The following is a 17,454-nucleotide window of genomic DNA, read 5'->3' on the forward strand; positions in this document are numbered from 1 at the left end:
TATTAGACCTCAATCTTTTAAGTTTTTTACCAGTTTGTATTTCTTCTTCATTCTTAAAAGTAAAAAACTTATCAAAAGTTTCATCTTTTGATTTTAGCATATACACATAACAGTATTTAGTGTCATCATCTATAAAAGTGATAAAGTACTTTTTATAATTTCTAGTTAACATTCCATTAAACTCACATATATCTGTGTGCACCAAATCCAATATTTCAGAATCTCTAGCAATCATATGGAATGGTTTCCTACATTATTTTGCTTGCACACAAATTTTACATTTTTTAGTTTTATCTATGAAATGTTCAAGAATCATCTTCAAGTTCATCATGCGTTTTACAGAATTAAAATTCACATGACCCAATCTTTTATGCCACACATGCGTTTTACAGAATTAAAATTCACATGACCCAATCTTTTATGCCACAAATCAGATGATTCTATATTGTAAGCAATATTAAACAATGAATAAAAAAATATCAATCTCTAATTTATTATTGCAAACATATTCAACACAAAGTTTAAACAAACCATCATCTAAATACCCCTTGCCAATAAATATTCCAGAATGCAAAATAACAACTTTATTACATTTAAAGTTAAACGCATAACCCTCTCTAACTAGACATGAACCACTTAAAATATTTCTTCTAACTACAGGCACATGATACACTCTGTGTAGAGATAGAACTCGTCTTGAAGAAAACTTCAGGTCCACGCTCTAATCCTCAACACCTTTGCAGCCGTGGAGTTGCCCATAGTCACAGATCTACCTTCAATAGCCTGGTAAGAGACAAAGACAGACTTATCAGCACAAACGTGCACATTAGCCCCAGTGTCAACCAACCACTCAGTTGGCTCATAAACAAGATGGATTTGAGGGTTAACAGAAACATACTCAGCGTTGATCCCAACATCCTCAGTCACCATGTTGACTTGAGGAGTACCATATGTGGTCCCATGAGCTTTGACCTTCTTGAAAGGACATTCCTTGGCCCAGTGCCCAACATGTCTACGGTTCTAGTAAAGTTTGTTCTTTGTCTTTTTCTGGATTTTAGCCTTGGGTTTGAATTGGTTTTTTGTTGCAGATTTAGCTTTTTGGCCCTTGCCTTTAAATGATCTGGTCATCATATTAACTTTAGGCTATTTAGTTGACATCACAACTTGTTTCTGACTCCTATGCTCTTCCTCAATAGCTATGGCTACCATAAGATCATTTAGAAAAATTTTTCCTCTACGGTGCTTGAGAGACATGCCAAAGTCTACCCAAGACTTAGGAAAATTTTCCACGATGGTCATAACTTGAAACTTCTTAGGAAGTTTTATATCTGCCTCAGCCAAACTACGAAGCAATAGCAGAAACTCATGTGTCTGTTCAGTAACCGACTTGCCCTCAACCATCTGATACTTCAGAAACTTGGCAATAGAGTACTTCTCAAGACCTTGGTCTTCGGTATTGTACTTTTTATCAAGTTGATCTCATAGGGCTTTAGCAGTGGTAGATGAGGAACTGTATACGTCGAACAAAGTATTGGCTAGAGCCAACAGAATGCAACCACGACATATACCATCATTCTCTTTCCACTCTACAACCGCAGTAACAGTGGCGGGATCAGGATCAATATAAAAAACCTTAGGGCATTCAAACTCTACAACGGAAATCAAGCCTATAGTCGTGAACCAGATTTTCATACGTTATTGCCAACACTTGAAATTCTGACCGGCAAACTTTTCAGGCATACCTGATATGTCTACTTTCGGTATAAAACTAGATAAAGTCGACATGCTTAGAATCTTCTCTAAGAATGATAGAATCACATACAATACCATGAGACAAATCAGATTATAAATCAACATGATATGCATGTTTAACAATAGATTCAAACCGTAACAGTGTTCAATCATGTCAAGTTTCGATTTATACCAAAATCCAGACAAGGACAATGCATAGAACAAAATAAGAACAAAAATGACACGTTAATATTCTGTAATAGGCTAAGGCGTATAAAAATACTCTCCTTAGAGAAGATTCGCCCCCACATACAGTGTCAAAAGAGTCCAGCGTCCTTCCCCCAGGATACAATAACCTCAACGATCTGGATCGGTGCACTTCGATGGTAGATCACCCTCTGAAAACAACCTCTGTGAACAACTGTTGTAGAACTTCTCTTTCCAGGAAATGCCCCACCCAAAAAGCAAGAGAGAGTGGGAGAGAGAAAAAAAATATCGAAGGATAATTCTCCTACCCGTAACCGTAACCCTCTAACCATGTTTTGTAATCCCTGAACGGTTACTAAAGACGTGGAAGAGATCCGCTACTCGTTATGAACAGATGTGACTCTGCAACGGAATGATCCGTTATCCATTTTTCTTTTCCCTTTATTTAATCCAAAAAAATATATAAAAAATAAAACGATTAATGCAGGACAAAAACATTGAACTTAGATTTAATGGATATGGTACCCGAACCCGAACCGGCACGGCGGGCGGGCACACGCGTGTGTGGTTACCATTCTTGGAACAAGTGATTGAATCACCATGTAAGATATAAACCCCACCACCATTTTGTGATTCATCAATATGGGACTATTTCACATCATCAAAGTCCAAACAAAGGTACTTCATAAGAGGAGTGGTCCCAAAATTGTTTTCTTCTTTGAATTATTTTTCTCATCTCTTCTTACATCCAACACAACATGGATTAGAAACTGATACCACCGGCAGGTTCCTCATCGTTAAAAACATGGATGAGAAATTTTGGTAAGGGTGGTTGCTGATGGACCATGAAATTGGACGATAATCACTTTGACATCTTCTGTAAGTGTGTGAAGAAGGTCAATGAACATTTTGTGCAATAAGCATGCTGCTGTTGCTCCTGGTCGTTGAACCTGTCCTAATAATTTCCTGCATGCATGCACACATGCATGTGTGGAATAGCAGAAATGATTGGCATTGCACATAAAGAGGGACATAAAACATCTATACAGCATGCATGACGCACACACTCACGCACACAAACACCTGCTAAACAAATGAACAGAGAGGCCTTCTCGGTTATTGACCAGCAGTGTAGTGATTCTCTGCAATACCACCGTGTTCCAACATTCATAATTAAAAAAAGAAAACTAAATTTAGCCATCATTTATTCCAATAACGGATTGAACATTTATTTCTCAAAAATACAACAGAACCAGAAACTGAACCACCAAAAAATACAAAGTATATTTAACAGCAGAAAGACTCCACTACTTAATATACAAAATCAACCCCATAAAGAATAAAACTTTGCCCTATAAATAAGAAAATGGATTCAGCAAACACTGTATAGATACTTCACACATTGGAATTTATGGCCGTGTGCCTTACTGGTCACTTTCCTTAGCTGCAGCCAGCACAAACTCAGCATACAAATTCTTCAAGGCGATCATAAATGTCATGAGAAGCGGACCCATTATGGCTCCCTGTAGAAAGAAACAAAATTACAATGAGCCACCATAGACCACAACCAAGATAATTTTTCCAATTCAACACAGTAAAGGATAAACTCAGCTGCTGCAGGCTTTGACTACTCAATAGACTCAAACTAACTAGGCATAGAAACTTGGTCAATGTTGGCTTCAATTAGCTTTAACGAGTCACTCTATATGACAAATTACTAAATTAACACCACTCATGCCTCCAGACTCCCACTCCAAGTCAGTTCTCACAAAAATACCGCACTCTGCAAGTGATGTGGCGGAAATCTTACGCCAGACTAAAAGCTACTGATATACGAATATCAAGTTTTCATCTGATAACTGCATCGAACACCTTATGTTTGAAAGTGAATTAACAGATCTAGTTATCCATTTTCATTCCATGTATTAAACTGCTTAATTTAGACTGTCGATTGGTACTCTTAAAACTCTGAACGATACATAGGCCCCAATGGTCCAAGACAAATATTTGCTAATTTTTTAGTTCGGTTTGGTACTCAGTTTGAGGGTGAATTACATAATCCATTGGTTCAAGGTACATCATTTTTCTTATCAATATTTCAACAATACATTTGGTGCTAGTGGCTCATCACAAGCCCCAAACCCATATGTAGTCGACACTGCCCAGTAATTGGCCTCAGGGCTCGCAACTAGTTCTTTGTGGCACAAGTGCTATTCTTTTGCACCTTGACAGGGCCCATAACTGGCTCTCTGTTTCTGCAACTCAACCATAAGCTTTAGCCTATGGTGGTTCAGCCATGAGCCTCAGGGTCCACGATAAACTCTTTCTGGATCTATTGTGAGGTCTGGTGCTTACAGCCAGCGTTTATGGACTGAACTGTGTGATAACCAGCAAACACAGCAGATTCTGTTTAATCATATGCTTATTTAGATCCTGCTATCATCTTTCCAAGCAAGAAAATATTCTGCACTGCTATGCATGTGTAGTTTATTCAAATAAAGTCCCTGGACCAGAACTATGATTACTGAACTATGACAAATGGCAATCACCACGGGACATATCCAATGGACAAGATTGCACACTTTAAACTAGTATCAAGCGCAAAAACATGATCATCAGTACACCCTGACATTTCGGAGGCTCCATATACAATTCAACTTAGAGTTGGGCGTGATTGTAAACGTATAAACCCTTAGATGGACAATTGAGCCTCAAAAGTCAACGTTATATGCAAAACAAATTAAGACGTTTATAAAAAAGACCAACAAAGTAGGATAAACATATGCACAAAACGTAACAAACATACCTCCAGAGCAGACGAGAACAGTGCCATTCCTCCAAGTATGCTAAGTCCAGTTAGATATCCACTTTGTCCAGGTATATCTTCCTGAATTGCAGACGCCCCATAGTCCATAAGAACTTGATGGGCAACTGATAATAAGATGGCTTCGATATACCTCCCTTCTAAAACCAATTGAACAGCTGCTGGAATTGAGGAAATCCAAGCTGGAAAAATGGGCAGCAAAGGACTAACAAAGGCTATCACTGTAGACATGTATAAGAAATGTATTCGGTAAAATCGAAACAGAAGCCATGTAAGACACCCTTGGAAACATGCAACCTTTGCCGTAGCTAGAAGCACGCTGCTGATGGCATGATCAAGCACTAGGGCACACTGAATTCTCGTCCTTTTTGAAATGGGAAGCATACCAAGAACATGATCCATTACCCCACCAGATTCTGAAGTAATCAGATAGTAAAGAAGCGAAAAGAACACTATGGAGTGGGAGATGAAGTTCAAAAAGTTGGCAGCACCCGAAACTATGGAGAGAACGATCGAGATTAAGAAACTTGCACTGCCACCAAGAACGGTCTTGCTACTATCAAAAACGCTTCTGAGGACATCAACTACTTGAAGAGCAAAAGCTTTTGCTTTTTCGACCAAGTCCTCTCTTGTAATCAACAATTCATGGAGCATCTCATCCAACTGTGTATAGATCTCTTTCCACTGCCGGTTCTGAGCATGCGTTCTAATAACATGAAGCTTCTCAACGTAATGATGTGATTGTATCGGGGGTGCATCAGAATCCACCAATTCATTGTTACTTTTATTCATATAATGCTTGAATCCATCAACAAACTCTGCCAAATTATACTGCATTGCCAACAAATCAATTTGCTCCGAGACCATCTCATAGAATGTATTAGTGTAAGTATCCATCAATCTAGGAACATCATTCTCTTCCATCCACTGCTTGATTCCGAGTTTCTCGGCATAATTATTCTCCTGCAAATGAACCTTCAAGGAAATTACCGCTTCTTTTCCCTCAACTGCAATCTTATAAGAGAAAAACATCCCACCAAACAAAACGCAGAAAATGAAACCGAAAATCAGCCCCAACGCCACAATGGTTTTCAGTCTCTTTAGAATTCCAGAAGTAAGACCTCCGCTAATCCTACTAAGAACCCCCCTTTTCGACAAATTCCTGCTCTTTCGCACCGAGTAGATCACAGAAAGAGTTGAACTACAAGAAGAATTCTCGCCGACAATCCCAAGCTTAGTACCCAAAACCCCCAAAAACAAAAAGAACAGTATCGCGCCCGGACCGGCCCATTCATATATGATCAAGAAGAAGCCCAAAGAGGCCAACCACTGAACCAATTTCGAGAATCCTATTTTCTGTTTCGCCTGGCCGCCGGCCGCTGATTTCCAGGGGACCACCCGTTGCCAGGCGACCATGATTTCCGCCATGGTCGCCATTGACGCCCTGAAGACGGCGACAGGCACGGCCAGGACGGTCTCAATGACGCCCAGAGTCAGAGGGTACCTCCAGAATTCCTCGAGGGACGACTGGATCTCTCGGAGAGGCATCGAGCAGAGGACCGCCCAGGCGATGGGGCGCAGGTACTCCTCGAGCAATTTGGCGATGCCGAAGAGGAGGACGATGCCGAGGGCGAGGCCGGCGTGAGCCATGGCGATGTAGAGGGCCAGAGAAAGATGGGGGTTGTTGGTGAGGGGAGAAGGGAGTTGTTTCTCCGAGGGGGATTCCGGTGGCCGAGTTCTGGTTTCCGGCGGGGTGTCGGTGGTGGCGGTGGCGGAAGTGGTGGGGGGGTTTCTAATGGATGCAGATCGGAACATCTCCTGCCAGGGGATGTTCTGGGGAGACGAAGAATCGTCAGAATTAGGGTTTCTGTAGGGGACGAGATCCATGGTGGACACAGAGTAATGGCAGAATCCACCAGAGAGAGACAGAGAGGGAGATGAGAGAGAGACCTTATTTGAAAGATGAAAGGATGAGAGAGAGAGAAGCCCTAATTTTTTAAAAGATAAAAAGAAAAGAGAGAGAGAGAGAGAGAGAGAGAGAGGTTTTTGGAGGGGTTTTAATCCGGTAGTGTGAAGGGGCGTGTGTTTTTTTCTAACCGTTGGCGGGTGATTTTTGAGCCTTTGACCGTTAATCTCAGAATGACTAAAATGCCCAGTTACTATAAGATCCAATATAGGATACAATGTATGGTTTTTGGATAACCAGATCCATTTAGTTGTATTGGGACTTGGGTAGTAAGTCCACTGAAACAGTTGGTTGTATAAATCGCATATTTATGAGTTTTCAAATAAGAAACCGGTATTAAATAAGTAGCGATGGAGATTGAGATGATCTGGTAAGGGTGTGCTTGAATCCCTCCTATCTCTCATCCCTCATATCCCTTGCCCCAAAATCCGAGGATCTCCAGCCTAACCCGCTCCCATCCAACTAGAGAACCATGAGTTTGGGTTTTTTTAGTCTAAATTTAAGATCTCGGATCCTTGGATATGAGATCCTCCATTTGAAAGGAGGTTGAATCAAATCACGAGCCCATTGCCTTTGATCTGCATTCTATGGATCTTTATCGAGATCCATGGCATTCAAATGCACCCTAAGGGTATGGTGTTGATAATCACATACAAATGGCATGCCTCCCTACCTTAATCTAAGACCAAACTCTAGTCCAGTTATGTGAGGTGCAAATTGACTGATTTGGTTTACTAAATCCAACCCATTTGCAATTTTCATCTTATTTGTGCAAATATGTCATTCTTAATATAGTTAGCACTAAATTTGTCCTAACCTTTTTTTTTTTCAAGTGATCTCTCTTACTACTCACATCTATACTTCTACGAATAACGACTCAAGTATTTTACCATTTCACCATCAAATTGTGACATGGTAACGCTGGATAGAACCCTAATGCATTTGGGTTGAAGATCTATTTATGGATTTTTTTTTAGACTTTTATATTTGAATCATAGTTAGGGTTTTCATTTTTCATTTTCTTATAAATATTCATTGTAAAAAGTTATTTTTCAGAGAGAGCTGTTAATGCACGTCTCCCTGTGGTGGGACGTTGCAGGTTCAAAACCCCAGTGGTGAGTTGCATAATAACTGGTGGGGGTCTGCCTAACCGGAGCTTGCCTTTCAAAAAAAAAAGTAATTTTTGTTCATAAGAGCGACTAAATTCTTTGAGTATTTTTTTTTTGTTTTCTTCCTTACATCATAGATTTAGAACAAGTTGTAGCTTAGTAGATCACAGTGCAAATTTCTAAGAATCTGGCAATGGATTTGCATCACATGGATTTAGGCTGACAAAGAAGACATCACTGTGTGTGTGATTGCCTCTTTGCTACTCTTATTAGAATGTCAATGTGAATGAATGTTTCGACGGAGCTAGGGATATAAAATTATGAAAAGATAAAATGGAAGATGACTATATAGTACAATAAAATGATACATTTTTTGAAATGCCCTATAATTTAAAAAAATCTGCTCAATGTCCAAAATTGCAACTTTCAAATTGTAAAAGGATATTTTTACCCTTTGCCCAAGTGAATTTCCTCTAGATATATGAATGTCCTCTTAAAATATGAAAATATATGAATTTCTTCTCACATATTTGCAAATTGCCTCTTAAAATATGAGAATATGTAAAATTTCTCTCACATATTTGTGAATTTTCTCCCCAAATATGAAAATATATGATTTTTCTTCTAAATATGTGCTTTTGAAGTGTCGCTAAAGGGTTTAGTGATGCTTTTAAAGTCTTGTTTAAAGCTCTTTGTGCTTTTGAAGCGTTGTTAAAGGTTATTTTTACCATATTAGCATTTTGGCAAATACCCTAACATTAGTAAATAATTTATGACATTTGCAACCATGAGTTTCAAAGATTCCCAAAATGTGCATACTCTGATGGAGAAGTGTGAAACCTTATTTCTACTGTAAATTGGTAGGGGTTGCAGAGGGGCAGCACTTTCTTGCCCGTAAAGTGGGGATTGGGGGCGTGGGCCTCGACGTGAATTGTTTTTTAGAGTAGGCAGCCGTAAACATGGATGTAGGCATTTCTTGCCGAACCGTGTATGATCCTTGTTCTTGTGTGGTTGATTTCTTCTTCTTCTATTCATTTTTTGTTCTTTCGATCTATCGATAGTGTATTGAGTCACTTTTTTGCAACAAACACCTTTACTAAAATTGCATAGAGGGCATAGGCAGCAGAGTGTTCGCAAATGTGTGAGGACATTCACAAATATAAGAGTATTTAATTAAAAAAAAGTATACACATTTTGAAGACTCTCACAACTCATGGTTGCGAATGTCCACAAAATGTGTAAGCTTCCTTTTAATAAAATTACATAAGGGGCATATGTAGGAGGACATTCGCAAATGTATGGGAGAAAATTTTTGTATTTGGATATTTGAGAGAAAATTTACAAATGTATGAGAAAATTTGCATATTTAGATAAAATTTGCTTGTATGAAGGGTAAAAAAGTCCTTTTATAATAAAAAAGTTGTGATTTTGAACATTTAATGGATTTTCAAAAATTAAAAAGTTTTTCAGACAACAAGCTATTTTTGTTATACAATACAGTCATTTTCAGAATATAAAACATACTCATCTAACATGGTTCACCTCATTTTGGGAAACTTGGTGTGGGTGTTGCTATCTAGCAAAGGCAGGACAAAACTTTTGGTTTTGGGGCCCCTACGAGGCAAGAAACAGATCACATAACCAGCTTTTAGGTATGCTCTTTTAAAAACTATAAGATTAAAGGCTTTTTGATAAAGCTCTAAGTCATGCAACAAGGAAGGCACAACTTAACTTGCATAAAGCTCCAAGTCATGCAACAAGAAAAGCACAACTTAACTAGATGTCCACAGTCACAGACAAGGGCTCGACTCATCTGGTAGGTACGACTTGTGAATGTCACCAAATGAACAGACCATCATAAGTTCAAAACCCATAGGTTCTGTCTCTTGTCTCAAGGTCAAAGCTGGGTATTACCAACCAGAGGCCAGCCAATGTGGGGTCGGTGACGGTAGAGATTTTTTTAAAGACTGTCCAAAAAAAACGAAATCCAAACTTGGGTTTTAATGGTGACTAAGTATACACAAGGGTAGGGATGGCAGTGGACCGGGGGAAAGCGGGGACCCGCCCCGTTTGGACCGGGGATGAAGGGTATGAAACGGGGATGGAGGCGGGGACGAAGGTTAAAATTCATCCCCGTCCGGGGGTGGAGGCGGGGACGAATGTTAAAATCCATCCCCGTCCGGGGGTGGAGGTGGGGATGGACGTGCACTTTTCCCCGCCCCGCCCCATCCCCGCCACAACCCCGCCCCGCCCCGCCTCATCCCCGTTTGAACCGGGGATGGAGGACATGAAACGGGGATGAAGGCGGGGGTGGAGGATAAAATCCATCCCCGCCAGGGAGGCAGGGCGGGGGTGGAGGATAAAATCTTGAGGCGGGGCGGGGGTGGAGACCTTGTCCCCCGCCCCGCCCCGCCCCGCCCCACTGCCATCCCTACACAAGGGTAAGTTTTAAAAATAAATAAATAATTGTATTATGCTAAATCACCAGGATTTACGTGATTTTGTTGATAAAAACTACAGCAAAATAACCTGAGTCTTCAAACGTACTTTACCACCTTGACTTTATATTCATTGACGTCCTTGTCAAGTGGGACCCTTGAACTTTACAGAAATGGAATATTATAGAGAAACTTTCATTTAGAGTCCCACAGTTTGCCTGATATTTTGAAAAGCTCTCATATTTCCTGAAAAGTCATATAAGGATCCAATTTTTTACTAAAACTGTTAAATAAAGAGCTAAAGTTAAATTTATGGTCAAGATTCATTGTAAAATATCATTCTTAGCCTTTGGTTTTTAAAAAGTGTGTTTTTATTGTCTACAAAGGTTGGGCTTATCTAGTAGGAGCAACTTGTGAACATCACCAAGTTGACGGCATATCACAAGTTCGAAACCCATGGTAAGGGTTGCAATATCGAAGTTGAGTATACTCTTGGCCAGCAGTAAAGGCCTAGTAAAAAAATGAAAAAAAGATGTGTTTTTCTTATTTCATTGTGAAATAGGGGCAGTTTAATAATTTTATTATCACTGTTTTTTTTATGATGAGGGACCCTCATCGAAGCGAGGAAAACCCTGGATGGAGCCCCACGACCACCTTAAAGTTAAAGACACACCCGAGTGCCAGTGGGGTTTGATCCGGTGCCTTCATATCAGCACACTTTCTATACAAGTGTGGTAGTTTCAATTAAAAGTTAGATCCTGAAATATCTTATGAGAAATCATGATTTTTTTAAAAATATCAAGAAAAAAGTGAGTCTCTAAATGAAAATTTTCTAATATTATATAAGTCTGTCCAAGATATGAGAAAGGCAATGGACCCATGGAATAAGTTGGGATAATTCACGTGGGACAATGCCAAAAGTGTCGGCATCGATATTTTCTTGCCAAAAAGATCATGCTGAATTTAAAAGAACAAAAAATTGTTTCAAGAAAGAATCTTGCATATAAAATATTTGAACAATTAGAAAAATTATATTAAAAAAATTGAAAACATCCATATAATCACATTAATATAGTGATAAAACAGTAATATTATGTAATTACCTTGATTTCATGAGAATTGTTTTATTTTTTATTTTTAATTAAAAAACCACCTCAAGATCATACTTACAATCATTGTCCTGACATCGTAAAATTTCGAGGGCTTACCTCGAATCCGAATTATATCATTTACTAGATCTCACATCGCTGATATTTGTGATTATGACGTGGTGGCATATCAGCCTCAAAAAAGTTTATTATCAGAGGGCCCTGTCATTATGTTTGGATAGCAACCATATGGAAGATATGGTGAAGACAGACTATGCATGATTAGAAAATATCAAATTTTTAATTGGGTTTGGAATGAGACGTTTGAGCTAACACTTTAAACTTCAATGGCATCTTGAGAACAAGACAGACATAAGGAGATATGACCATGGTCCATATGCCAATCCATTCAAAAAGGTGTGACCTGATCTATAGCACTGGCAAGTGTCAATGATATCAACTGATCAGATTTGGGTTGGATATCCCATAGAATCCAAATCCATTTAGTCAGTTTCCGTTGAACATGTAGCACGCAATTAGGCTCAGTTTGGGAGGCTAGATCCAAAATTGAATCCGACTGTCAGATTCAGTAATGCCTAGATCGGATCCAAATCCAGCCCGTTTACCCCTTACATGTGATGATAAGGAACACATGAACCAACTCTTGATTGGTGGGCACAGCTTCTTGGTTAACATGACTCGGGCCAGGTTATGCAACCTACTAGGTGGATGTGGATCCAGGTCTGTTCGTACTGGCTCATAAGCTTTGCTTCAGCCTTAAGTTGGGGTTTGGCCCAATCAGCACCACACGTTACATCAAAGGCCATCAAAATATTTCCACACTCGGTTCTAAACATTCAAAATATTTTTTAAAATATTATGATATCGTTTTATCATAATTCTAGCGTGATATTTATGTTTTCAATAAGACAAATTTTGTTGGAAATATTTATTTTTTCACATTTTTAAATTTACATTTTTCTTATATTTAAAAATTTTAAATTATATCTTAAATCATATAAAGGCAGAACCAAGGGTAGTGCATGCCACAAAATTCTCCTATAACATTTTCCCTAAATGACATCTTCCGCCTATGCTCTTGGAATGTAAACCCTCGTGAGTAAGGAATCCTAGGGTAAAGCTATAATCATTTTTTATTTTTTATTTTTTGATGTTTTTTTTTTGCATATATGACTCTCAAGACGTGATGTATATGTTTGGGTTAATAGAAATTAGTGTTTTTATAGTGTATGCAAGCTTGGGCAGGAGTTTGTCTCTAAAAAAAGATTGTGCAGGGTTAAAAAAATCAATAGCCTACAATGTTTTTGACTCATAAAATCATATTTTTACATAAAAAAGAATTTATCCAAAGAATCAATTCCTACTATTTTGACCATATTGGGTTAGAATTGGTCAAAATAAAGTCTGATATGAATTCCAACCGAAGGGTAGGGATGGCAGTGGTCCGGGCAGATGCGGGGAACAAGCCGTTTCAAAATTTTGCCCTCCATCCCCGCCTTAATCCTCTCACAGGTCTGATTTTAACCTCCATCACTGGTTCATTCCCCGTATCATGTCCTCCATATTCAATCCAAATGGGGGGAGTGTTTTCTTGATTTTGAAAGGAGAACAGAGAAATGAGAGCTCGTTCAGTTCGTTAGGGAAAGGAGAGGAAGAAGAAAAGAGAGATTCAAGAAAGGGTTTTATGTTAGAGTTATATATATATATATATATATATATATATATATATATATATATATATATATATATATATATAAAATTTCTTTAATGTGATTCGAAGCCGGAGGAGGGTGAGGTGGGGCGCGGTCAACAGTAAGCCAATCCCCGTACAGGTTTTGATTTTAACCTCCGTCTCCGGTTTATTCCCCATTTCATGTCCTCCATCCGCGGTCCAAACGGGGCAAGGCGGGGCAGGACCCCGTTTTCCCCTGGTTCACTGGAGGAGGGGTTCTTACCCGTAAGGATACCAAATACTATATCATTTTAAATTTCTTTAGATATATGGAAATTAAAAGGGTTGTGATGTTTACTCTATATATATTTTTATTAGTCGTTTATTTTAAGATTTACTCATTCTCGACCTATGTGCGGGCACTCCAAATACTATAGTTCTGATAAAAGAACTCGAAAAAAATGAAAAGTTTAGGAGAAATTTGCAACTGAAGAATCTCCTTTGCAAGCTTTTGTACATTGAACAGAGGGTACATCTTAATTCTTAAGATCTCTACGTTGAACAGCCCAAACAACAACATATTTATACATGTACAGCAGCCTAGAAAATATGGAACAAACATGACAAGAGAGCAAATTTTAGAACAGAAAACCATATACATAACTCTATCTCTTTACCAGTCACCCGATACCGGACCAGGAAAGTCGGCCTGGGCTGGCTTCATAGGCAGTGGTGATCTCATTCTTTCGAGAGCTTCCAACAGGGAGGATCATGAAGACGGCATCTCCATTGATGACGACAATTCAGACGGCGTGCATGAGGAAGCCCGTCGTTCTATGCTGCTCATGCTTAGCTCCATGCTTCTCTGGATCATATCTTGCAGCAACCTCTTGGTAGTTTCTGCTGCTTTTTCTGCACCATGGACTCGGGCAGCAATATCATACACAATGGTCTCGATCATGGCAGACGAAAATGGCTTCGGTGCAGGAGTATCCCTTAGCAGGTCGAGAAGGGCTCGTGCTTGATGTTGAGCCTTTGCCGACCCTTGCACTGTCAGCTGGAGGAGGCCAGGGATTGCCCCTTCCTTCAGGATAAGTTCCCTATACTTCTCTCTGCAACTTTGGCACAAGGCAAGCAATGCACCAACTGCATGCTCTGTGCTGATAAGTGATCCATCTTCAATGGTCTCCACCAATGTCAGTATCCCGCCTTCTGCAGATGAGATTGCCATTATTCCTTCTTGAGTTTGGGATAAGGATTCCAAAAGGGCGGTAGTTTTCTCGGCGAATTTGGAGTATTTCTTGCATTCCTTGAGCAGGCCGATAAGAGGAAAGACAGCCCCTGAGTCAAGAATGGGGGTTCGATTCTCCGTGCATGTGGAAAGGTTGTAGAGGGCAGTGACAGCATCAACCTTGCCTTGGACGGTGCCAGAGTTGAGAATTCGGACCAGAAGCGGAGCAGCTCCAGAGGCTGTGATGATTGGCTTGTTGGCAGGAGAGGCTGATAGCGTTAGAACTGCAGCAGCGGCTAACTCTCTCAATCCACTGTCTTCAAGTTTCAGAAGCTCAATGAGTGGCTGAACTGCCCCGGCTTTCACGATCCTCACCTTGTTCCTGTAAAATGAGCAATAAGCAGGTGAAGAAAAAAGGAAGCTGAGAAACAAGCGACTAAGTTGCAAGAGAACCAATTTTATCAATGTAGGTGCATAATCTTCACCATATTGTTCATCATAGGTAAGAACTGATTGCCAAGTTTTTCAAAAATTGGGAACCATGAACTTGTCCTTAGAGTTTCAGTATTTGATATCACAATTTATTCTGAAAGACGCACAAGAATATATTCTATCGGACAAAGGCACATACCAAGAGGTGAATAAAAGAATGGATTAAATGGTTGAGAGATTAAAATTTTGACATGATGAATATTCTTAAGATAAACATCAAACCCTTGGAGTTCAATTACCAACTTTTAGATATTCCTCAAGCCCTCTTCAACTATGAGTTCTCAACAGAGCCTTGAGGCTGAATTCTGTATGAGCACTCAGCTTGCCATTTTCACACATTTATTTCATTGAGTTTCTTCAATGAATGTTTTCCTATGTTAACTATCAAAGTTTTAGCATATAGTGGATCACCCGAACAAATGCCAATTCCCAAAGTTTATGAAATCAGTTTTAAGACCATTGAATATTTAAAGCCACATACTAGACAAAAGGATATGCGAGGACTTGGGGTTATTGATTTTCAATAATGATATCAAGGCTGGATTCAGCCTCTGTGATTAAAAGAATATTTTAACAAAATTGCTATAAGAGGCAACCCTACATGATAATAAGTGTTGGGCAACTAAAATGTGACAAGAATAGAGTTCATATCCAGATGACATAGATTTACAGAAAATGATATCATTATAAATAACTGAATATGTCAGAAAAGGTTTAAGAGTGCAACCAATAAAAAAGGAAAAAAATAGAGAATGTCATTCACATCGTTTTGACATTTTAAATGGAGACATATCACAAGTACACAACACCAATTACAAAAGTTGACGCAATGTAAGTAGAAGAAATCAGAAAAAGAGGAAAGCCATTGAAGACCTAAAGGGAAGCAATGAGGGTGATATGAAGGATTCTAAGGTGACCGAAGTCTGTAGCTCCGTACAGAAAGGAATAGAAAAACATGGCTCATACAGCGGACGGCATGTAGTTGGGATAAGGCTTGATTATGATATCCACGCTGGTTTGGATTGAGCTTGAAGGGCAAAGATTGAGATTTGCTAACTTCTACAGCAAGCTGCAAATAAGATCATTAAGCTCTTAAATAACTCTTATATTATTGAACTCTGCTAATATAAAAATGACCCCCAGAATCATCTAATTAGCAAAGTAGCTCAACCTTTTCTTTTTCTTTTTTCTGAGCTCTTACTTGGCCAAATTAGAGCACTTTGATACTACACAGCTTGGTGCCCAATTTTCATAAACCTATATTTCAAAGGAATAACAAGTTTTTCTTGAATGTGAAATAAATTTCTGATTATGTAATTTTACAAAGATGATGTTTAGTGGACCTCTACCTCAACTCAAGACTTGCTACTTTGATAATTTTCTATATAATTAGCGGCATAATGAATCTTCCGATTAGATTTATGTCCCAAAAAAGAATAGTAAGTAGTATGCCCGTTTTGTTTCCATGCTTAAATTGCATATTCATTGGCCATGAAGATAGTATGTAACTAATGATAGTAAGTCTATAACACACACACATGTAATGTCTGATTTTCATAATATACAACCGCCCCTGTCCCATTTCCGCCCCCCGCCCACACACACACACAGAGAAGGAAATTTCTGGCATTTTCACTATTCAAATAGCACACGGGCCAAGGCTATGATGATGACTACAGTGAACAAAAAGCACATCCCTCATAGTCAAATATAAAATCAGAAGACGAAACTATAGAAATTGTAGAAGAAGAAAGTGAAGATTCTGAAGGACTTCCCTCGGTTTCAGTATCAGAAGAGGAAGATGGCGAAAGATTTGGAAGACGAAACTATAGAAATTGTATTTTTTTTCATAGAAGAAGAAGAAATCATGAGCGGAAAACAAAGAAGCACGGGAAGAATAAGAAGGAGAGGAAGGACGGATTGGTAGATGGAAAGGGTTGTCAGAAATTTCACGCAAGAGAAACATAGAAATCACAGTTTTTTCTCCGAAGAAGAACAAAGTGAGAGAAAAAGAAATCATGAACAGAAAATTAAGGAGCAAAAGAAGAGGAAGGGAGGATCGGTTACCGCTCGTTGCGGACGGCGAGGTTGAGGAGGGCGAGCAAGGCGGCCTCTTTTGCGTCAATCTCCGTGGAATTGAGCATGGAGACGAGCGGAGGGATGACTCCTGCAGCGGCGAAGCCGGATCTTGTGGCGATGGAGGATCTGGAGAGCTTCCGGATGTCCCTGGCCGCTTGAATCCGCTGCTCCAGCCCGCCGTTGAAGAGGTTCCGGGCAGCCTCCTGGACTAGGGCTCGCTTCTTTAGGCTCCACAACTCCGCGTTGTCTTCCTCCTCCACCTCCCCGGGGCGGAGAGGAAGAAGATGACCCATCCTCTCACTCGCTCCCCCTTTCCCTCCCAGTCCTTCACTCTCGCTCTCGCTCCCTCCCTCCCTCCCTCCCTCCCTCTCCTCTCTCGCGCGTTCGCTTCTGTTTATAGATCCGCGTTCCGCTTGCAAGAAATCTCTGAGAACCCCTTGCTTCTAACATTATTTGATCTAGGGTCGGCCTTCACTTCTTCAGTAAAATATCGGGATTTTCTCGGTAAAGGAAAAGTTCGGGATAATTAAAAAAAAAGTGTTTTTCAAAAACAAATGTCGATTTTTTTTATAGATTTAAATTTTAAAATTATACAA

The 17,454-nt window shown here is 39.5% G+C and overlaps 2 protein-coding genes across 2 annotated transcripts; both read right to left on the reverse strand.

Annotated features, from left to right (window-relative positions):
* Positions 1-3,111: 3,111 nt before the first annotated feature.
* LOC149812691 (uncharacterized) lies at positions 3,112-6,760 on the reverse strand. The gene is made up of 2 exons (XM_089991859.1): positions 4,745-6,760; positions 3,112-3,461 (listed from the first exon to the last, which is right to left on the reverse strand). Exons 1-2 carry the CDS (start codon positions 6,647-6,649, stop codon positions 3,363-3,365), a joined length of 2,004 nt encoding a protein of 667 aa, XP_089847985.1. The 5' UTR covers positions 6,650-6,760; the 3' UTR covers positions 3,112-3,362.
* Positions 6,761-13,525: 6,765 nt separating this feature from the next.
* LOC149812692 (U-box domain-containing protein 17-like) lies at positions 13,526-17,232 on the reverse strand. The gene is made up of 2 exons (XM_089992456.1): positions 16,847-17,232; positions 13,526-14,669 (listed from the first exon to the last, which is right to left on the reverse strand). The coding sequence occupies exons 1-2, from the start codon at positions 17,149-17,151 to the stop codon at positions 13,826-13,828; spliced, it is 1,149 nt and encodes a 382-aa protein (XP_089848582.1). The 5' UTR covers positions 17,152-17,232; the 3' UTR covers positions 13,526-13,825.
* Between the last annotated feature and the right edge of the window lie 222 nt (positions 17,233-17,454).

Source organism: Nuphar pumila, chromosome 16 (genome assembly GCF_984573655.1).
Source record: "Nuphar pumila chromosome 16, dmNupPumi1.hap1.1, whole genome shotgun sequence".
Lineage (NCBI taxonomy): Eukaryota > Viridiplantae > Streptophyta > Magnoliopsida > Nymphaeales > Nymphaeaceae > Nuphar > Nuphar pumila.